The 23,721-nt window shown below is 41.8% G+C and overlaps 2 protein-coding genes across 3 annotated transcripts in view; both read right to left on the bottom strand.

The window, feature by feature from the left end:
* The window catches only part of myo15b (myosin XVB), a 52,405-nt gene that overhangs the window by 12,457 nt on the left and 16,227 nt on the right, over positions 1–23,721 (bottom strand). Inside the window, exons 24-47 of the mRNA XM_074620905.1 lie at positions 23,296–23,389; positions 18,964–19,026; positions 18,810–18,867; positions 18,580–18,704; positions 18,124–18,219; positions 17,789–18,024; positions 16,631–16,800; positions 16,461–16,533; positions 15,105–15,287; positions 14,903–15,012; positions 11,461–11,528; positions 11,104–11,176; positions 9,517–9,546; positions 9,335–9,391; positions 7,552–7,679; positions 7,193–7,438; positions 5,527–5,605; positions 5,033–5,155; positions 4,323–4,491; positions 3,287–3,377; positions 2,839–3,130; positions 2,579–2,685; positions 1,416–1,475; positions 1,184–1,259 (exon numbers count right to left, since the gene is read on the bottom strand). Coding sequence (XP_074477006.1) covers positions 1,184–1,259; positions 1,416–1,475; positions 2,579–2,685; positions 2,839–3,130; positions 3,287–3,377; positions 4,323–4,491; positions 5,033–5,155; positions 5,527–5,605; positions 7,193–7,438; positions 7,552–7,679; positions 9,335–9,391; positions 9,517–9,546; positions 11,104–11,176; positions 11,461–11,528; positions 14,903–15,012; positions 15,105–15,287; positions 16,461–16,533; positions 16,631–16,800; positions 17,789–18,024; positions 18,124–18,219; positions 18,580–18,704; positions 18,810–18,867; positions 18,964–19,026; positions 23,296–23,389 — 2,807 coding nt within the window. The remainder of the gene's footprint in view (positions 1–1,183; positions 1,260–1,415; positions 1,476–2,578; positions 2,686–2,838; positions 3,131–3,286; positions 3,378–4,322; positions 4,492–5,032; positions 5,156–5,526; positions 5,606–7,192; positions 7,439–7,551; positions 7,680–9,334; positions 9,392–9,516; positions 9,547–11,103; positions 11,177–11,460; positions 11,529–14,902; positions 15,013–15,104; positions 15,288–16,460; positions 16,534–16,630; positions 16,801–17,788; positions 18,025–18,123; positions 18,220–18,579; positions 18,705–18,809; positions 18,868–18,963; positions 19,027–23,295; positions 23,390–23,721) is intronic.
* The window catches only part of galk1 (galactokinase 1), a 108,047-nt gene that overhangs the window by 9,971 nt on the left and 74,355 nt on the right, over positions 1–23,721 (bottom strand). The window lies entirely within an intron of this gene.

Genomic DNA, 23,721 nt, shown 5'->3' on the forward strand with positions numbered 1-23,721 from the left:
TTTAAGTAGTTCTTATCACGCTGATGTGTGTTCAAGTGTTCATTTTTTTCTGATAAGTTTGGTTTTAATTACTTATTTGATGCTATAGGAAGGGGAAGAGACATCATGATTGACAGCTGCTCTGAGTGAGGTAGTCGTGGAGCCGGAAGCTCGGGAATTGTACGTAGACTAGGAAAGTCGAGAGTTTAACTTTTCATAACTATGATTGTCTGTTTCAAACATAAATATCTGTATAGACAGTACAGTCTATGGTTCATACAGTCGCTGACCGTGTTGCCAGCTAGCTTAGCAACAAATCCACTGAAAGTTAGCCAGCGCTGTCGGACCATAGTGTGTTCATATCCACACGCGAATAACGTTTCTGAAACACGAATCACGAGTCTGTGTAGTAGCACGTGTCAATTTGATCATGAATGTATTTATAGAGATATTATGGTTAGTTGTTGTGTCTTTCTAGCCAAACAGCTACCGTGGTGCTAACGTAGCCGCTAGGTAGCTCATGCAAGCAAACTGCGACCGTCATTCGCAATTGGGTTGGACGAATGTGTGGGCGGGACCTCAATACCCGCCCACACATTAAGTACGGGCGGGTAAAGTACATTCATAAGTAATGAATTGGTATTCTGGATTGATAAGAAATTTATATTTTGATAAGGATAATTATATCAGTAATTAATTTATCTTTCTGTATGACACAGATTAAAGGTAATAATTATAGTTAATAAATAATAATAATTATAGTTAGAAAAATTTAGGAAAATTGAATTAGAGTATATGTATGGCTCAATAAGGAAGCTGGTTAATAATTAATAATTGATTTATGGAGAAGGGGTGGGATTAAATATGTTTATACTTCTTCTCACTCCTTTTCGAATATGTAAATCAAGGCATCAAGTGTTTAACAATTTATTTTTCTTATGCTTTTCATTGTATGTAAATACTACTTGTTTCTGACTGTCCACTTGTTGGTACGATCATTCTTTTTCTTTATTTTTTTTGTATTCTACATGTTCGAAATACATTTTTAAATGAAAATGAAATGAAGTGGAGACGCGTCATCCATCTTTATATACAGTCTATGATTCCAACCACTTGTGAATGACTTCAGCTTGTAACATTTTAATCAACATTATAACAAATATTGTAGCATCCAGCATTATGGTGATCTTTCCAAAACTCTTACCCAGCAGGTCCTTCATCTTCCTCCTCTCCTCTCTGCTGATCCTCACACAGCTGTCAGAGTAGGTGTCCCTCATGATCTAAAAAACACATCACACGACATGAAGAGTTTGATGTGTACTGCCTCTGAAGTGTAAAATGGATATAATGAGCAATGAATCAGAGGGTACTGTAGATAAATAGAATAACCACAGTATATCAGGTTAAATGTGAGGACACCTGTAAAATATACTAACCTGTTCACATAACAGATTGAGGATGTAGGGCCGGTTGAACATCTCTTTGGGGTAAAACACCTGCACACAGATAAATGATACTTCTTTAACAAGAAGATTCCCAGTTCAAATCCCCTCTTTCCTTGTTATTTCTACTGTTAGGAGTGGATGAAAAGTTGCCAGTAAACATTCAATAATACATTTTTCTTTCCAATTCAGTCTAAACTGCCAACACATAATATAAGCTACAATATGTAACAACATAATACACATTCTATGATCGAAAAAGAGCAAAGAAATAACACTCTCTTCCTCAGTGGTTACCATTGAGGTGCCATTAGGCCAAGCACTTAACAATAGTTGGTCGTGGCTGCAGCTCCTAAAGCTGGAATTATCATTCAGGGATCAGCGCCCCTCGGCATCTTCATACCGACACACCGAGGCCCCCCTTTAGTGCCTGTGTGAGACGCACCAGGCTTTCAACTAACTCCAATGTAAAGCCATCCGTGTCACCATTAGACGGTCAGAGGAACTGATGTAGTATAAAGAGCAAGAAAGTCTGCGTTTGGTCCGCTGTTTGTGTAACATGCGTACTTCTTTTAGGTAACAAACAGGGGGCAGACTGGGACTGAAATTCAGCCCGGGACTTTGAAACTCCGATGTCCGAGTGCTGACTTGACTATGACTTGCCCGGAACTGCATGTGATTATCCTAAAGTGGGCATGTCTGTAAAGGGGAGACTCGTGGGTACCCATAGAACCCATTTTCATCCACATATCTTGAGGTCAGAGGTCAAGGGACCCCTTTGAAAATGGCCACAACAGTTTTTCCTCGCCAAAATTTTGCGTATAAGTTTGGAGCGTTATTTAACCTCCTTCATGACAAAACTAGTATGACATGGTTGGTACCAATGGATTCCTTAGGTTTCTAGTTTCATATGATACCAGTTTCTTCACTCTTTAAAACTGAGCACGCTACAACCTAAAAATCGCAAGTTGCCTTAATGCATTAAAGAAATTAGTGGCGGTGGTTATTATCGCGTTAACTTGACAGCCATAATAAAAACATTGATTTAAGTGAAATCACTGGTCTCCTGATAAATGTCCTGTGCGTGTGCGTGTGTGTGTGTGTGTGTGTGTGTGTGTGTGTGTGTGTGTGTGTGTGTGTGTGTGTGTGTGTCTTACTTCTTTTCGCAGGAACAGTTTTCCCGGCATGTTGGAGTAAGAGAAGTAAACCCCAGCAGAGAAGCGGTGGAGCTTGGAGCGAATGCCCTCCACATCTGGCACCCCATCTACAGTTAATGAATAAACAGCAAGATGAAGGCCACTGACTGACCTCACATTCGATAACATTGGATTTAAATGGTAGTTAGCAGCAACTGTTGGCTAAAATACATCGATTAAACATTATGTCTGGAGAACATGATGACAAGAGCGACACCCACTGAGAGACGGGGCAGCCACGGGCGGCGGGTCGGGGATGTTCTGAAAGATGGGTGCCGGGCGCGGAGGAGGTGGCGGGGAGTCGGGTGGAGGCGGCGGGGAGTCGGGTGGAGGCGGCAGGGAGTTGCGGGAGCGCTGCGAGCCGAACAGGTCCCCCAGGGAGCGCTGCTTCTGCCTCATGTTACTGGAGATGACGCGGGGCCCCGTGCTGGAGGGGGGAGAGGGCTGTGGGGACGGGGTCCTGGGAGGAGGCGGCTCCCACTTAGGCTTGACTGGAGGAGGAACCCACTGTTTCTGCAAGTGAGGATGTAGCACACAGTACATTTCAGACAGAGATACTCAATGTGAGACAGAATAATAAACCTAACAATAAAATAACTTGTATTTTCTAGAGAAGTTTAGGTAGATTTTCTTTTTATTTGTAGGTGCAGTTAGACTTTACATCCTGACCTTCTGTTGTGGCACTGGTGCTTTGTCTTTGAGTTTGGCCAGAGCTTCCTCTTTGGGGTCATTCTTCTTTACAAAATGCCGTGCATGATGTCTGTTTAGAGGGAAAAAAACAGCAAATCACAAACATTGCAGAAGTTTCTAGTTTTTCTAGAGGATGAAGCCATTGTGGGATCAATTTACTCTCAGGCATGTCAAGCACTAGGATATATACTGCTCCTATTTTTATACTTTCTTCTATTTAAATGGTTCATATTTTGTTACACTTTGTTCAGCTCTTTTTTTTTACTGTGTTAGCTGATGCATCTTGTTTTTTTGCACAATCCCCTTTGCTGCTGTACATTGCAAATTTCCCCACTGCGGGAGTAATAAAGGAATATATCTGATCTTATCTTATCTTAGTCTCTGGCCAGATGAGGGGAAAACACATTAACGATTCACGGAAAAAGTAATCATGAATTTGTTATGGGATTTCCGGTTGCCTGGTTGGCCCGCCTCCGTTACAGTCAAACCTTATTTTCAATTTCAAGAATTGTGAGCGTGATTTCACCTCATACTGGCTGCACAACAATGTGACAATAAAGTTCAAAAGGTCAGAGACACTATGCCTTTCCTATGTTTCTTTAACCCACAGCATGATATTGACTCCCATTCAACAATTTTTAATCCATTCAGGGAGAAAAGGTGTCCAAGCAGGATCCAGCAGGATATTAGATCAGATGAAACTTTGTTAAAATGTTGGGGAAAGTGAGTATAGACAACCCGTTCTCATTCCCAACTCATCAAATACCGCCGTTTGGTCAGTGCCCCTAACGAAGTGGTTGTGTTCCCTACAGGAAGAGCTTCCTGTAAAAACGGAAGATTATTTTGAAAGGACACTAACGAGCGTTTATTGACACGCCATCCCTGGTCCGTCCAAAAAAGCCCCCATGCGTCAGTCTCCGTCCCCAAGGGCCACTGACCAAGCGGTGGTAAATTGACGAGCTGGGAGTGAGAATGTGTTGGTAAAGAGCTCACAGGGAGCGGCGTTGGAACTGACCTGACAGGCTCAAAGGGTTTGGCTTCCTGTTGGGGTCGGCTGTTGTACTGTTTGATGATTTCCCGGATGTTGGAGGTGGGTTCGGGCTGATGCTTAGTGAGTGGAGCTGGGGTAGGTGTTGCTTTTGGGGGATCCACTTCTCTGGCAGGTGGGGGGCGGAGACGCTTCACTGCGGGAGATGAGAGACAGAATCTATATACCAAGCTCTTCATGCAATTCATTTCCGATAAAATCAGCTTATGTCTTCTCACACAAAATAGAAATTTTTAGCTGTGTGCTCCTTTTCCTTTTGGGCCCATGAATTATGATCTATATACTATATATTATAACAGCTCTCAGAAAGTAAAGGGGGGACAGATATCCTTAATATTTATAAATTCCACAAAATATGATCTAGTCCATTGAACTTGTGTTTCAAGTTTTTTCCCCCAGGCCATCAGATAAAATAGATAATAGATTTAAATAGATAATTCATACGACACCTTCTCACACAAAAAGTACCTCAATCATATATCTTATACTTTATATACTGTATATGTTCTTAATGTATATGTTCTTAATATGCCTTGTACAAAGTATTTCCTTTTATAATTGTATTATAAGTTATTATTTTTAATGGAGCTTCCCAGCAAAAAGCATTTCACACGATTGTACTTGTATAACTGGCGTGACAATAAACATCTTGAATCTTGAATCTTGAATCTTCTCACCCTCAGGCTTTGGTGCTGTAGGTGGGGGGGATGGAGGGGATGGACGTGGTGACGGCGGGGAGCGTCGCTGCTGTCTCGGTGGGCTGGCGGGGGCTGGCTGAGGCTTTTGAGGTTTGGATCCACCTCGGGGCTGATAGCCTGGAGGACAGTAGAGGAGAGAGATCGTGAGGAATGAGGAAAATTATTATAAGCGTGATGATTTTAAAGGTGCAATGTGTCAGATCTGGACGGGATTTTAGTTTAAAACATTCAAAAGATGAACTAACATCATTCACAGAATATGAGGAGGTTACAGTGTTGACGTTATGTTAAAGACGTCTTTGTATTGTGTTGCAGAGATATCTACTGAAATGACCATGCCAACCAGCTAGCTGTCTTGTAATACCACTTGTACCTGGAGAGGTGATAGGTAGTCACTGTAGCGTCCAGTCTGGCCTTAGCCCTTTAGTGAAGCTACATGTATTACTAATGGTTGCTTGGTCAGCTCCACTCACCAATCTGCTGGAAGTATTCCCTCTTGTCTCTGAAAGAATGCAGGTCATCTGGATCTGCTAAGTCCACTTCTCTTTCCGGCTGTAGAACAACTTCTCTTTCCGGCTGTAGAACAAATGGACATGAGCACACAACATGTCACCACATGAGGAGGAAACAAACTCAGTGATATCAGTGCTTCACATCCAGGGAATTAAAGGATGAGGTAAAGAATACTGCGGTATTCTGTATCTTATGTATGTACTATCAACAAATCTCATGTGAATGGATATGTATCTACTAATATGTATTGTCGCACTGGGTGACATGATCCTTCATTACCATAAACACATACACTCAGATTTAATTTGACTCAATCCTACATACACCGTCCTGCTGCCCCAAATACTCACTAGAGCACCGAATGTGGATTCCCACACACAAATGCACTGTTTCCTCTTGTTTGAGTAAAAACTAAAGTGACCGGCTGTTTAGGAAATTACTGAGCCTTTCTTAAAAAAATTAAACTTTATATTTGTGAGCTGTTTTTAAGCATTTATGTCTTCAGTATAGGAACCAGTGGGCTTAGACAGGGTAAAGGAGTCCGATTTGAAGAAATTCCCTCACGGCGTTCCTGAGATATCCCGTTCACGTGAATGGAACGGACAGATGAAAACTAGGGTTGTCAAAGTTAACGCAATAATAACAACGTGATAAAGATACTGGTATCATATGAAACTAGAAAACCTAATGAATCCATTGGTACCAACCATGTCATACTAGCTAGTCAGGAAGGAGGCTAAATAACGCTTCAAACTTACACTAAATTTTCCCAGGGTCACAATTCTCCTGCATTTTGTCCCGATTTATGGCAAATTTTCACACCCTTTATCCTTTTTCGTTATATCAATCTGTTTCTGACAATGTACAGAGTTAGTAAGTCCTACTGTTTTACACTTGGATGACAATAAAGCGACATCAAATGTCGTTTTCCTGTGGAAAAGCTGTTCATGACCCAACGCGGTTTGAGCTGCGCCTTCGCCACACATCAGAGCGTGCTTTGCAGCGACACAAGCCATTGGAAATGCATTGTTGCGTTGTGTATGAAAGGGGTAGGGCCTTCAGTGAGAGTACTAAGAGAAAGAAATACTCAAGCAAGCAGGGGCAAAAAATGAATAAATGAATAAAAACTGATAAATATGAATTTGTTTATGCCAGAGATTCACACAAATTCACACCAGAGTGGCGAATTATTCAGTTTTTCTTTCCTGAGAATAAAAAGCAAAATTAAAAGTAGGCCTATTTAGAATAAAAATACTGTTGCAGTTATTTTCATTCTTTAAAAGTCAGCAAAATGCCGGAAACAAAGTCTCTGAAACTCAAATTATGAGTATGACTGTGACAGAGGTAATTTGGCATGCAGATGAGAAGGCACTTCAACATTTACTGCTAGTGCGTCATTGTATATCACCATTGGCGTGTCTACGGTTACCACCCCTGTGTTCGAGGTTACAACACGAAGAAACCAAAAACCAAATGCGACGGTATAGACCTGGACATAAAAAGGGACAGTTTGTAGAAATCTATGATATAAAGCAGCGAAAAAAATCAAGCATAGTAAGAAAAAGGATGTGTAAAAAAAAAAGTAGTAGAGTACACTACAAAAATGTATACTGTATACAGTTATACCTCTGGTTCAGGCTGCCTGTAGGTGGGGGTGCGTTTAGGTGCAAATGTTTTAGGCCGGGCAGGTGGGGGCGAGGGAGATCGAGGTGGGGGTGAGCGTGAGTGTTCCCTGGACCGTCGCTCGGGCTGACGTCTCCGCTGCCTCTCCTCCTCCTTTTGCATTCTATCCTGCTCCTTCTGCTCTTTCCTCTGCTGCTCCTTGGTCTGCTGCTGGGACAGACTCATGGCCTGCATGGTCATCTGCTGGGCCTGAAGAGGAGGAGGAAGAGGAGGAGGACAGGTAGGAGAAGGAGTTAGGAAAGGAAGATGTGGGTGGAGGGGGCAAATAACAGGATGAAACATATGTGTGTGCTTGTCCTCACCATGAGAAAGGCCTGCTGGTTGATGAGGGCCTGCTGTGATGCTGCCATCTGCATGGGGTCAGCGATGGACTGGGCAGGCATGGCAGTCTGAGGCATCATCATGGCTGTGTAGGGATGAATATGACTGACTGTTTTTCAGGTAGAAATCAGCTATGTTTAGATCATAACATTCAACACATAATACATATACTATGAGACAAAATTTTGGGGGGTGTGGGGGGGTATAATGTCCATATCCTTTTTCATGTTCCTCCTTACCAATTATATGTATATGCCTATATTTGTGACCACAAATTAATTTGTCCAGCATGATTTAGTTGGAGGGCATAATAAGCTGCTTGCTCCATTGCTATTACATGCATATTATTTTTGAGCCACCGGTCCTTGTATTTTCCAGTTCATTAAAGGGATTGTATGTAAGTTTTTACATGTATAAACGTGTTTTAATATTTTTTTTGTATTGCCAATGTATGAACAGGTTGTAATTTAATCTGTAAGAATTAGACCTTTCTGGGTTTCCTCTATCAGACTGTAGACTGCTTTTAATGTGAGAACCCGGGCCGGTTAATCTGGGAAAATCCAACGGATCTTACATCGTGCGCGCTTGCACGTGCCTTTAATTTCAGCTCCACTTACAGGGTTTAACAGTGTGCAACGATAGCTGACGCTCAGTTAGAAATGGAGTCCGCTAACGCCAACACGGTTTTGCACTATGCGGCTCACATTACCGTGGTTTCACAAGCGTGTCGGAGAACTACGGTGGTCTTCTTCAGGTAACGTAAAAACGTGAAAAGCTCTCACTAGAGACAGTGTTTGGTTTGTCCGCTCTGGGCTACTGTAGAAACATGGCGGAGCAACATGGCGGACTCTGTGAAGAGGACCCGCTCCCTATGTAGATATGATGGGCTCATTCTAAGCTGATGAAAACATAGTTTCAATTAAAATATTGAATCGCGATTAATCGCATGATTGTCCATAGTTAATTGTGATTAATCGCAAATTAATCGCATGTTTTATCTGTTCAAAATGTACCTTAAAGGGAGATTTGTCAAGTATTTAATACTCTTATCAACATGGGAGTGGGCAAATATGCTGCTTTATGCAAATGTATGTATATATTTATTATTGGAAATCAATTAACAACACAAAACAATGTCAAATATTGTCCAGAAACCCTCACAGGTACTGCATTTAGCATAAAAAATATGCTCAAATCATAACATGGCAAACTGCAGCCCAACAGGCATCAACAGCTGTCAGTGTGTCAGTGTGCTGACTTGACTATGACTTGCCCCAAACTGCATGTGATTATCATAAAGTGGGCATGTCTGTAAAGGGGAGACTCGTGGGTACCCATAGAACCCATTTTCATTCACATATCTTGAGGTCAGAGGTCAAGGGACCCCTTTGAAAATGGCCATGACAGTTTTTCCTCGCCAAAATTTAGTGTAAGTTTGGAGCGTTATTTAACCTCCTTCACGACAAGCTAGTATGACATGGTTGGTACCGATAGATTTCTTAGGTTTTCTAGTTTCATATGATAGTATTTTTACTCTAGCTTTAAAACTGAGCCCCCTACAACCTAAAATTAGTGGCATTAAAACAAATTTAAGTAAACTTTGACAGCCCTAATAGTTATGATTATTATATTCCATTTTCTGCTAATACATCCCCTGAAATCCTACACACTGGCCTTTTAATGTACATGGTATTAAATAAGCTCTTTGAGTGGACTCTGCATTTACTGAATTAACTGGATGACAGGCTTGTGTAGGGCGATTACCTGGCATGGTTGGCATCATGGGAGCCCCATAGCCGGGCATTGAAGGGTTAACCGGTCCTGAGCAGAGGCAACACAGTAATGTAGAGATTAGAAAAAGCAGAAGATCGTCACCTTTTCTGCCACTTGATATGAAAATAATTCAAGGCTTGAGGACGCAAAAGGTTGTGTTCTTGGTCACTTACCCATATAGCTTGGCATTGTCATGGGTATACCTGAAAAACAGAATGATTTCAGTTATAATAACAGAGACAGAGACACTTCATTACAAAATGAGACAAGAAAAGTAAAAAAAAAATCTACAAAAAGAAGAAAAAGTACTGTACCAGCTACCGGCTCTGTTACTTTTACTTTACTGAACTTATTTTTATTCTCTATTCTTAATACTTTGTAGTATTGGTAATGTAGTTCTTGGTTGTATAATGTATGTATTGTATTGTAATTGTATTGTACAATATGTCTGCAGGATTCAACAAGTTAAATTTAAGACTTGTTTAATACCACATAGAATGCAGTTTCAAACCTGTTCCACAATCATACTGATGAAAGTATGAGAGTACAATATAGCCTAGAATCATCATTACTTTTTTTTTTTTATTACTTCCTAATATGTAATTAAATCAATGTGGCCTTGCAAAAATGGATGGTTTTTGGGATGGTGCTGACAACTCCACAAAAGTTTGAGCAGCCACCTGGAGAGGAATCCACTGTCTTTTAGTTTAGAAGTGTAAAACGTCTCCCTACAGCCTGCAATCAGACACCAATAGCATATTATAACTAACAACACATGCTTACAGCACGCAGGGGAGAATATCTAAAACTTTTCTAAATTCAATTTTACATTTTTGAATAGCTTCTAATGCCTTTTTTGAGGAAACTGAACTCAAAGTGTTTTAAGACTTTTCAAGGCTACTTCTGTCTATTCTGTATCAGTGCTGGTCTTACTATCAGGGCCTTAAATACCAATGTGTTGTCACGGCACTCAGCGTCTGATACCGACGCACAAGGCACCATTTAGTGTCTGTATGAGATACGCCCGGCTATCAACTAACTCCAATGTAAACCCGTGGTAATATTAGACGCTCAGAGCAACTGCTCCGGAAGTCAGGTGACGTAGTATAAAGAGTGACAAAGTCCATGTAGGGAGGAGATCAGAGTGGTGGATGAGTCACACAAACACCGGACCGTCACCCAGGAGACCGTTGTTTGTGTCCCGTGTGAAACCAAAAGTCAACATTGACTTATTTTAAGGTTAGTACGTTCCGTAACACTTAACTTACAAAATCTTATCAAATGGGGGTCCGTGGTCGAATTTGCGTCATTTTAGGGGTCCTTGACGTGAAAAGGTTTGGGAACCACTGGTATATGCGACATCTATTATATGTCTGTCCGTTCTGGAAGAAGGAATTACTTCTGTGCTGCTCTTCCTGATTTCTCAATCAATAATTTATGTGCTTGGAAAATATTTTTCTGTGTTCAAATTTTCCGTTAATATACTCAAATAATGACACAAATAGTCTTCCATAGGCTTGACCAACTAAAATTCTGAGCCCTTACTGACGAAACAGTTATACCTCTAAGGGCAAAAGAAAACTGGTAATATGTATTTCATTTTTTAAATATAATGCAAGTGATGTTTTTTTTTTTTTTTAAATAGACCTTTTTCAGGTTGAAGAATGTTTGTTTAGGAATGTTTATAATGCATCATACAGTACACTAAGTGACTATAATCCACTGTGGTGTGGAGATGGAGGACATCCAGTCTTTCCTACCAGTTCCATACATGGGTCCAATCCCTCCTCCTCCTCTCATCCTGCGGTTCAGCATGGCTACTCTTTCCATGTCCTACACACACACACACACACACACACACACACACACACACACACACACACACACACACACACACACACACACACACAGAACAGCAAGAAACACAACCCAGTGACTTCACACACTCAGTAATGAGATACACTCAGAGATACCCCATCCACCAGAGACCAGCGAGCATGCTCAGTACACCCCATGGTATAAAACGTTAACTCTTTCTAGGGACAGGCAAATACAGCCTTTTACATTCATTACAGTTACTGTTGAAATAATACAATAAATCTGATGACATCACTGACCGGAGGTCCTTGGTCCAGTACAGGGTCAAACAGGTCATCAACGTAGGCGTCCATCTGTCGACCACGGCCTGCAAACAGGTGGAGGAGAGAGATTGGAACAACGTGAGGATGTAGCTGGGCGGGGTTTATTTTGAAAAGACACTGCATGTGACCATAAACTGTATAAACAAGGCAAAAGTGAGCATGGCTCATACACATACTGAGCCCTACTAGGGCCAAAGGAATTGCCCTTTTTGGAAATAATAGAATTAGTCTATTGAGCACAATCTAGCTTGTTATTAGTTCACCTTCCTCAGGACTAGACCACACTGTAAACCATCAGACAAAATTTGAAGTTCCTAAGTTAAATAGTTTAGGAGTTATTCTCCGGAAACGATATTGAAGTCGAAAAAAATCACAATTGTTAATTTTGGGCCTCCTGGACTTATTATTATTATTATCACACCAAATTACAAGAAATCAATATTTTGATGCAAAAACGGTCCGCCAGAGTCTGACATCAGAGCTGCGCCCATAGCAACGGTCTGTTATGCATAGCAACGGTCTGTAATACAGAAATTACAGACCGCAGAACGCCGTGATTGACCAATCAGAATCGAGTATTCAACACAGCCGTGTAATAATGTAGAACAAAATGTCGAAATCTCTTCAGCTTGTGTTATAACCACAGACCTTATTTCAGGCATCTAACTAAAAACCCATTGACTTCCAGACGAGGGAACCGGAAGTGCTAAAATGCTAACTCATTTCTAGGTTTCAGGACTCATTCCTGTAGCACTCTATTATGCCATTTGATAGTTATTTCTGTTAGTCAACTTACAACAACCTGAACAGCGTCAGTGTCAACCTCATCTACGCTTGTAAGACCTGTTTGCTGAACAAGAGGTCTGGATCAAAGTTACTTCTACAAGACTGGGCCTCAGGATCAGATAATAAATGAAGGACCCGGTTAAAAACCTTTGTCATTTGAGTTGATATTTAATGTAGTGGAACACGTTGTCAAACAAATTAGCGATGAATTAAATCACCACAGACCAAACAGAGCGTGGCCTTTGGGTCGCTCTGAGGGACGAGGACCTCTTGGGAGCAGTCGTCTGCTTTGCCCAGTCGGTAATCGAGCCTCGATTGTCGTTGGGACAATACAAAGTCACTTGATTACATTTGTGCCTGAGTTCAAAGCAGTCTCAGTTACATGACCTTGAAGGTCAGCCGGTGTGAGCACAGTCACTTGGAACACAATCGAGTGAAAGTTAATCCAGAGTAACTGATAGACCAGCAGCTTGTTTTGCTGTAGTTGGAGAATGAATGATGTGACAGTTCTGTTGTTAAGACAACTCTTTTAGTTTAGAAGATTAGGGTGTGTGTGTAGAGAAGAGATTGGAGGGTCATCACTGACTTCAGACGTGTAGGGGGACAGGTCTGATTCATCATTTAACATAGATGAAAAAACACCTGAGAGATGCTTCAGCGTGCTTCAAACAACTGGTTTGTATGAAGGGTTATCTGAACACCTCTGAAGGCAGAAGAACTGAACGTCCGTGCTCATACTCTGTTTGATGATCCAATAAGCATTTTCTGTGAAGCATACTGATGCCTTAAAGTCCGGGTACAGCAGAAACAAGGCAAACGTGAGCATGGCTCACATACCCCCGCTCACTGCTTGACCCCTACTAAAGTAGGGCCAAAGGTTTTGCCTTTTTTCTAACCCCCAAAAGGCACAACTAGACCACACTGTCAACTATCAGACCAAATTTGAAGTTCCTAAGTTAAATAGTTTCCGAGTTCTGCTGCGGAAACGATAGTGTGACATGCGAACGGACGAACGGAAGGATGGACGGAAGGACGGACGGACGGAGCGCTATATACGTATATGTATAATGATAAATATGTGTTCTGAGTCTATCACACCACAGTAAAAACTGAGTAATTAACCACCCAGCCAAATTTAAATAATTAAAAAAATTGCCAGGTATATAAAATTAGGTTTCAAAATCGTGAAAAAATAAGCTGTATTCTCTGCTCTGAATCACTGGGGGGCGTGTCGCTGATGGCGCCGAAACCACGCCCAATCACGGGTGAGGGTTGATTACACATGTTGAGTTACAGTATATATACGAGACTTCTTGTGGACCATCTCACTGCTGCACGCTACTTTCGCAGAATGTTTAACAGAGACTTCCAGTTAGCCTTATGCTAAATTACAGCTGCAGTAAGCAGTATATTTTTTGGCATCATTGGGCAAAAATTCCATAATAACCTTTCAGCATATAATTCAAGTGTTCTGAGAGAAAACTAGACTTCAGCACCTCCTCATGGCTCTGTTTTTCAGGCTTTAGAAAATCTAGCCCGTGACAGGAGACTTTGGCCAATCACAGGTCATTTCAGAGAGAGAGCGTTCCTATTGGCTGTTCATTCAATGGAGGCAGCTGTCAATCAGTCTCAAACTCCGATCAAACGGTCAAACTAGGCAGCGCTGATGTCATGTTGGCGATCCTTCAAGAGATCTCAACATGGTTGCCGCGTCACAAACTTTCTCATTTTACAGCTAAACAGTACACTACAAGATGTTTCTGAAAACATTTGAGGAGAGAAATTGGCATTACAGTAACAGAATATTGATTCATATTTGATCAGCACTGCTTAGTTTGACCGTTTGGTCGGAGTACGCGAGTGATTGACAGCCGGCTCTCATAGACAGCAGATCCCAGATCAGCTCTGATTGCTTGTTTTCCCCCGGTCTGTGAAATCTTGCAGATGCCGTAAGGAGCACCGGAGGACATAGAGGCACATCATTTTTTTCAGGTTACCTGTTTCGTGTACTACTGTCAGGATATAGCAACCGTTTTATAAAAATAACTTTTTAAATCATATTTGCTCCAATCTCACCTACTTCAGCTTTAACAAATATTATTGGACCAAATAGATCAAAGTAGGCTATGACGGAGCCTATAACGTAAGCACACGTTAACTAACTTGGTAGTAATTGGCCGCAGCAGCCCGCTCTCATGCACGCCCTGAATGACAGGCACATAGAGAGTGTCGGTGAAAGACAGACAGGGCCGGACGGCCGGTAAAAACTTTATGGATTTTTTGACGGTTCACTGGGATTTGTCCTCCTATGCCGGATGGCCAGTACGCCACTGGCTGTGGTAAATAAGTGTTGTAACTGGTGATTGAATCGGAGAACCACTGATGCTATGTGCTTATACAGTGTTAGGTGAGGGGTTATGCTAAGGATGGTGCCAGTGCGTCATCGTGCCATGATTTCAGGGCCGCCCAAAAAAATCTTCAACACGAAAATGGAAAAAACAGTTTAACGGTCTCAATTCAGAACTACATACGTCACAGTCTTTTCACATGTACTTATTTTCTAACATGTATAATGTGTTCAGAAGTAAATCTCTGATTTGACTTAACCCAGACTTTAACATTTCACACCTACCTTCCTGTGGATAATCTCTCCCCCAGGTGTTTCCCTCATAAGGAGGCAGCCCAGGAGCTTGCATGGGAGGTGCTGGTGGAATGAAGTCGTCCAGATCTGTAGCTGGCATCCTGGAGGGGAAAGAGAGGCACACAGATGCTCATTGTGCTAGCAAATTCTTTAAAAAACAATCATGGATTGGCCACTTGTTCAGTGAACCCACCTGTCTCCCTGGCTGCTGAACAGGTAGTCAGAGTTTGTAGAGGAGGGAGTCCCTGGTGGTGGCAGCACTTCAGCTTCAGCTCCCGCCAGAAGATCCATTACAAAGTCTGAGCCAGCCAGATCTGACCAGCCGTCATCAGTCAGCAGAGACACCGACCAGCCCTGCCCCGCCTCCGACACACCTCTATGACATAGGGGTGGGGGGGAAAAAATCGATTCACCTATGTATCATGAATTTTTTTTTTTTTTTACGATTTCGAAATATTTTTTAATGCCAGAATCAATATATTTGCTTCATTTGAGTCTATGCGGAGGTAGAAGGAAGGTACCGCTTTTATTGTTGTAGTCTGAGTAACGTGACATCATATCCGTTCCGTATCCCTCAACCAAAACAAACCGCAGCAAGCCGTAACGAGAAAGTAGAAAACAGCGGAGGATTCACGTGGATACGACCTGCATCCTCACATGTTAAATCCAAAGTGGTATGGAAGTATGGAAACATTTTGGGTTTCACACATTGCAGGAAATGCAGAGCTAGACATCATGGCTAAAGCTGCATGCTAACTCTGTCATGGACAGGAAACTCTGTGCGGCCAGCACTACAACTGTAGAGCACCCATATACCGGCATTTATGTTAAATGCACTCAAACGGCCCTGAGGGAGCTGACCATGGATGTATAAAGAGAACGGAGCTGACAGGAGCTAGCGAAGTTAAAGGAAGTAGACACGTGTGACTACGTCCGGTTCTCAAAATAAGGTGTTAACAAAGGGATCTGTATATGCAAAATACATCTATGGAAATAAGATTGATTGGATTATATTCACCAGAAGTATAAAACATTACATGTCTCCTATAAATTAAATAGAAAATACTACTAATTAGTGAGGGAAATGTCTCAGATTTTTGGGTTGCCGGAATTTTTTTTCTAAATAATGACAATGACAATATATACGATATATTTGACTTCAGGACATCTCTGACTACATACATGCTGAAAATCAAACATTTTTACTATATTAATTTAGATATTTTCCAAAGTAAAAGTCCCTAGAAGTGTATGATTCAACTTTTTCCCAGGGTCGAGTGTTAAAAAAAGTTAACAAAAATCAGATAAAGGGTAATATCAAATCACAATACTTGTAGAATCGCAAAACTTGCAATACATTGCAATACATATTGAATTGGCACCCAAGTAACGTGATAGTATCGAATCGGGAGATAGGTGTATCGTCCCGGCCCTACTGCTGTGACACATCAACGCACAGGAGATGGATGGAAACCAGCACATGTAGTAAGATATAATATGGATACGTGGACACATTAACAAGTAAATGGAGGTGCATGTTCCCAAGTACCTGAAATGAAGGAGCCACGAGGCCAGCTGCTCTCCTGTGGTCCATGACTCCACTTCAGTTGTCAGCTTCTCATCTGACAAGAAAAAAACCAAAATGTTATGGGTTTATAACAGCAGATATTTATACACTGGATAACGCCAATAACAAAATGTGTCCATGTTACGTCTCACCGTTGAAGGTGTGTACGTCCAGCAGCATGGTGCCCTTCCTCTGGTTGGTGGTCCACTCCAGCTGGGTGGGGGGGTAGATGCGGGCAGTGGGAGCTGGGAGCTGCAGAGATGTCAGCAGCTTGTGTTGGCACAGTGAGCGGTACTCTCCTGGACCCTGGTCAGACACATACCTGCACAGGGAGCACTGGAGACTGAGTCATGTTTGGAGAAAGTGTTTTCAAAGAGTTTTTCAGGCAGGGTATAGTAAAAAAAAAAAAAAAAAGGGAAATCACACTATAGACTTGTGACAGTATATGAACACAAGTCCTCACTCGCACATCCACGCCTTCCATACTGTCATTTAACGTTTTCTTCAAAAGCACAGAGCAAGAATAAAGCCTCAGTCAAGGTACGTGTCCACAGGGGCGTTTTTGGACGTGAGGGGTTTTGCCGCTTCCCAGCATTGGACGCTTGATGGGCTGCCACTAGACACCAGGAACCTGATTGGATGAACGCTTTCCCTCGTGGGCTCTGCTCCCGGATTTCAAACCGGACCAACATGGCGGCTCATTTGGAAACTTTCTTCTCTTATATTACGAAAACAGTTCACCGAAATACATTTCTGAAAACTATTGAGGTTATTTTGGATCGACAATGGTTTCTTTAAAAGTTTTTCGGGAGTTTCCAGAGGTGGCGAGTCGTGCTGGACGCCCCTGATTTGCATAAAGTAGCCTTGACCTCAACTGTATGAAAATGAGGAACGGCCAACGTGACGGTCCGTCGCTTGAAACGCAACGTAGCGCTACCAGAATGCATTGCATAGCTGCTTACATGGAAAATGAATGGGAGGCGTGGAAATGACGGATCCTGCAATATGATTTTAAATAACAGCCGCCACTAGAGAACATTCACTACAAAAACAAGCACAACAAAAGATCACAACATAAAAACGCAGACTCTGGCTTCAAATGACGTCAAGATCTAAAGATGGCAGCTCCCATATCCGCGATATTTTGGCTTCACTTTTGTACAGTGGGAGGAAGTGGAGACGCGTCGTCAATCCATATATACAGACTATGATGTACACCATTAAGATTGAGGTTAGCCCATAGAGATGCTCAGTATATCCTCCACCAACCCCTTTTGGTAGTAGAAGGCTAACCGAAGCGTAACACCTACTTGAGCAGAGGTTTGTCCAGTGTTGGTGAGGGGGTGAAGGCACTGAGGCAGCAGGCCAGCAGCAGCCAGCCCCTCAGACTGTCCTGCTCCTCCTGCAGGCCCCACGTGTGGTAAACCAGCTGGGCCAGGATCTCGTCCCTCATGGCTGGCCGGCTCTGACCCCTCTCCACTATGTAGTTACCCAGCATCTGCTCCTGCCAGCCGCTGAGGTCGGACTCACCTGTAAACCGCAAGATCTGAGGAGAAAAAAGGACTGAAAATCAACAATGAAATTCAACAAATGACAATAGAACTAATCTAATGTGATGTAAATCTAATCACTCCCATATATATACCAGTTTGTAAATATCCAGGGCAGTTCTGGCATCTTCAGGCTCCAGAGGGGTGAGGGATCTCTGGAGGGGGTATCCCTGAGGCTGGCTCCATGTATCCTGAGGAGAACACAACATGAGGGAACTCACAAATACAGGAAATACAATCCATCTCCTTTCATCCATTCTGGTGTGAGTCTGCTGGATGTCTTTGTATGAGCATTGTAAAGAAGGATACACCTTTTAAAGCCATTTTAAGTAATTTAGTAATTTCCTTGCTTGTTTTCTTTTTTTAACAACAAGTACAACTGTATGTACAAACTGTATTTCTGCACAACAAATGTCTGAATATGACTCTGGATTATTAAAATGGACATGTTTTCGCAGTGTGATGGCAACCATCTGAAGCGTGATGAGGAGCAGGATTTACAGTGTAATAAACCAGGAATATGTGCATATATGTGTCCAAACCTTGCTTACCTTTAATATGGACTTGGCATAGCGAGAGAAAGGGTATCTGTCTACATCCAGAGGCAGGGCGAGCTTGTGTTCTGCCTTCACCTGTGGTGGTGCGACCTCTGTGACCCCTGACCCACGCTGGTGCCCTAGTGGACGGAGACGGAACAACAATCACAAACTGGCAAAACACTGCGGCAGCAGAGTGGCATACAGTACTGTATGTGCAGACTATAATATTATATGAAGCTGACCTGCTGCACTGCGAAGTCTGGCTGACAGCTCAGCAGGGATCTCCAACATCCCCACATCCTAACCGGTAAAAAAAGCAAACATTACAGTATGGTTACCACAGGAGAAACCAGACGGTTGGCCCTGCTGATACAGGATTCGATTATATCCCCTTACCATTCCTGGAGAGACAGACTTGGTCTTGGTCACTGCCTTTACTTTGTTCTTCTCGTGAAATTCCTGAAATTGACACACAAGCAGCCAGTTAGTCGATCACACTGTGACTTCATCTCTTCATCTTAAAAGTCATATTAGCGATTTAGCGTCTTTCACCTCAAGCTTATTGCCGATTCAGTGAGTAATCCGCTTGTTATCCAGGTACATCCAGCACACTCAACACTCCCTCATCTCTGCCTGAGGAGCAATCAGACCTATTCTTAGATACACGTCCTGTTATATACTCCTGGAACACCCACAGGCCTGTCGCCCCGCCTCATACAACACGGCACACAGTTCCAAGAGTCCAGAAGGTTTGTTATTTATCACAAGTTTTACAACTTATAGAGAGGAGTCACCTCAATGCATCAGAGCAGCGTCACTCAGATATGATTATGATCAAAACTATCCCAAGCATCAGTCCTTCCCAGTGTTTACAGTATTTGTACATCTGTATTCCATGGTTAGTAGTTTATTCTGCTGTTTATGTAACTGGATACAGGTATCAGAAAAATGCCTAAACAAATGTAGAAGACTTAAATTCAGATTCAACATGGGTGTGCCCACGCATTCATGCAGCAAATACTCCTCTTTTATCACGGCCTCACTTCAATAATACCACTTAAATGAAATCAAATAAGTCAGGAGAAAAGGTCTGTACCAACGCACAGGCAGCCCAACCCTGCTCTATGGATCTAGGATTTACAATGACTGACCCTCCCAAACCAAACAAGTGTGGCACAAATCATGTTTGATCAAAACGCACCCTCGGGCTCACTATATCAAAGCTTTAGAGACTTGTTACTTTGTGTATTATTTACATAACAACAATCAACTTAAGCATAAAATATGGTACATTGTTATAGAATAAACAACCAAACTGTAAATTAAAGGGTACTCCAGAGATTTAGTATTGCACAAAAAGCTGGGGGACTCATGAAAGACATTATCCAAAAAAAGAATGGTCAAAATCGAAGCAGCAGAGTCCCAGATATCCTGACTTTAAGTCCCTAAGCACCCTCACACCCAGGACTACATTTCCCATAATGCAACTCTATAGCATCTTATGTTAAACCCTCTCTGCCTGGTAAAAGACAACATCTTTCAAACTCCACATGCACAGTTTATAACATAGGTCATCTGATAAAATATTGTACTCTCAAAACCAAGCGCAGCTTCCGGGGCTGAAAATTGAAGCCAAAGTGCCAAAAACTCCAGTTCCTCCGTCCAGTTCCTCCGTGCAGTTCCTCCGTGCCCCTATCACTTTCCAACGGGATATCAGGAACTATAATGTCCTTGTTTCATCGAAACTTGGCCAAATCCTGGAATAACGATACCGGACCGCGCCATTGGACTCTTGTTCTACTTGCCAATGTGACGGAACAGAGGACTCTAAGAAAAATGGAGGAGGCTGTGCTTTATGGTGAATGACGTTAACGTTAATGCACAAATTGAAGGAGCTGATGGGATTGCATTTCACTGCAGTTGTACCTTGTACGATTTCATAGGACAAATAAATTGACTGATCTGTGCTCCAGTTTTTTTCTGTGAGTGAAATTCTAGTATTATTTTGTTTATGTTAGCACTAATTAGCTGGTATCGGTGTCTACACTCACCGTACCTGGTCTGTTAGCTTAGCTCGCTGTACTAAAACACACACGAAGGAGTCGGCTGTTCATTTTTTTCCGGTAGGTACATTACAAACAAACCTGTTTATGGAGACTGCGTCCATATGTTATACAGTCTAAGCTCCAAACATAAGATAAGATAACCCTAATATCATCACTATGACATCATCCCGGTGATTTTCTCAGACTTTTAAACCTCCTCCCTTTAATGCCCTTTAGAGATCCATTTAAAACCAAGTAAATATGTTTGCATTATTGCTCTTCATATGCAACCATACCACATACATAACCATACAGTTACATAATAATATAGGAAGCTTCCTAAGAAATTACAGTTACATATCAGTTCCTCTCTAAGGAATTATATAGGACTCTAAAGCTAAGAATGAAAATAGGAGTATACTGTACATCCATAGACTTTGAGTGGAATTTAACTAAATGTTAGGTCATGTCACAGACGAGACAAAAATTAAATTATGTCACCTTTAACCCCAAATCCATCAGTCAAACTCCAAATCTTGTTTTTTTTGTAGTTACTTACACTTACTACTCTAAGATACAGCTCAGCTGGCAGCCTGTCAGCAGGAGCCTGACAGCTCCACTGTTCATAGTCCAAACCTCATAAAACAGTAACACCACACAGAATGGCACTACTGAAGCAAAAGGACGAACAAAAAAAACAAGAATTATCAGTTTAGTTTTTCGGCTGAGGCAAGAGAAGATGAAGAGATGAAATGCAGGAGGAAGACCAGCTGAAAGAGGAGTCTCTGGACTGTTGTGAAACCTGATACAGACCGTCACAATCCCACTATTATTCATGGTGCCAACTATTTCCTCAGGTAAAATAAACTAACAGACTGAAGCCAGTTTTTGCCTCTGCTGTGATGCAGAGGGTAAACAGAAAGGCAGCCTACCTGTTTAGAGCCGTGGAGCTGCAAGTCACATATAGACCGGTTCTAGAAGGCGGAAGGAGAGATGCAGCACTGTTTCAAATTTCACTGAGCGTGAGGGTTGAAGTCCAAGACTGGAGTTTGGCTGAGGGTGTGTGTGTGTGTGTGTGTGTGTGTGTGTGTGTGTGTGTGTGTGTGTGTGTGTGTGTGTGTGTGTGTGTGTGTGTGTGTGTGTGTGTGTGTGTGTGCCCAGGTGACATGATTAATGCAAGATAAGAAAGCTAGTTAAAGGAAAGAGATGAGATCTTAATAAAGGAAGTTGTTGCCAGCGCTGAAATATGTGCGAGAATGAACACACCCAGTAGATTATACAAGGGCACAACAGTCATCAGTCAAACATGTTTACCTCTATAGCTTTCATTTTTTACACAATCCAGTCAGGGCCTTCAGAAGAAAATGCTTTGGAAAAGTCTTGACCTGATTATATGATTTATCTTGGAACTTTAGTTGGAACTCTCCCTTAAATTAAAGACATTATTTCAACTGATTTACAGAGATAAAAAAACAAAAACAAGAACAACACGTCCATATCGTCATCTTATAAAGTTGTCTGTTCACATAGAGTAGATAGAGCACAACAGATAGAGCAATATTAGCCACCTAATAAGACGTCCCCAGACGGCGTGCCTAGAATTTAGGCTAATCAAATCGTGTAAATGAGCCATATTCCTAAATGTATCCGTTCTCCACGCACTGTTTCCTCATTCAAACATGAGTTTCACATTGTGACCATATAGGCTAAGTGATCACGTTATAACACATTTAATGTTGTAACAAGATAAATAGTATATTGCTATAACAAGAAAAGTTTATTTTTATTAAGTGATACGTTTGTTAGTTGTAATAACGTGAAAATATCATGTTATAACGTGAAAAACATCTTGTTATAACAATAAACTTTTTCACGTTATAACGTGATACTGATCCGTTTTTTCTTTTTCTGGTGTGGCAGCAATACATAGGTCTGGCCTTTGCCACCTCCTGAGAAAAATATCTGTCTCTTCAGCTGCTAAAAGCTCCACTATGTTCACCAGCTAGTCTCTAACTGTGTCTGTCTGCTGTTTGCTGCTGAGCAGTTAGTGTATGGTGGGTTTATCAGAGCTTTTTCACTGAAAACAGCTGCCTGCTGCTGCTGGAAATGACGTTGATGAATGTATTAGAGGGTATAATGCTCCGTAAAGGTGAACAGAGTTTGTCACTACGAGTGACTTTAATCATTTTTTGAAATACAGAATTTTGATTAGTGCAGCTTTAAATATCATATTACTTATGTTTTGAGCACCATAAATAAAATTCCCCTCATGTTAATTGTATTGAGTTGGTAGATACAACTAGAGATTACAAGACAAAGTTGTTTTTTGGGTGAAGAAACTAATCAGTCATTCTATATAATATGCCAAAAATTGGGAATTGTTAATACAGAGCATTGACACAACAATACAAGCAGTGCCATAGGTAAAGTTCTTTGGCAGGAAATGGAAAATAAAAGAGATTCTGATAATAAAAAATACACTTTGACCCCAAACATGATGTCAGGGTGTTATCACTGAGAGAGCATGGACACATTTTTCCTATTACAACTCATGCTGTGGTGTTAATCTGCTGGTATTGTGTAAGAGATTTATAGCATAATAAAGTCAGCAAACATAAGGTTGCCAAGAAACCAAGCCAAGAGTTTCTCTCTCTCTCTCTCTCTCTCTCTCTCTCATATCTACCTTCCTCCAATGGCGTCTCTTGATGGTGTCCCTGGTTATCATCATCACCGCCCAGAACTGGGTGAAGGACTGCCTCAGACGCTTGTAGTACTTCCTAGAACGAGAGAGGGGGCAGCAGCAACACACAAACACATAGTGCTTCACGTTAGTACATCACTCTCTGACCTCATTTCAGCCTGCAGGTGAAACCTAACTCCCTCTCTTCATGGGAGTTAACTGTGTATGGCAACATGTGGAGACTCTCCATCTCTCAGTGGAAGTGAGTGAATGTGGTAGCATGCAGAGGTGACGTAGTAGTAGTACACTCATTCAGGTATAGTACTTCAGTAGTTTTGAGGTATGGAGCTTTATTTGAGTTTTCAATTCCTTCAGTCTCTACTTTTCTACTTTTCCTCTGCAACATTTTAGAGGGACATCTTGTCCTCC

Source organism: Sebastes fasciatus, chromosome 20 (assembly GCF_043250625.1).
Source record: "Sebastes fasciatus isolate fSebFas1 chromosome 20, fSebFas1.pri, whole genome shotgun sequence".
NCBI lineage: Eukaryota > Metazoa > Chordata > Actinopteri > Perciformes > Sebastidae > Sebastes > Sebastes fasciatus.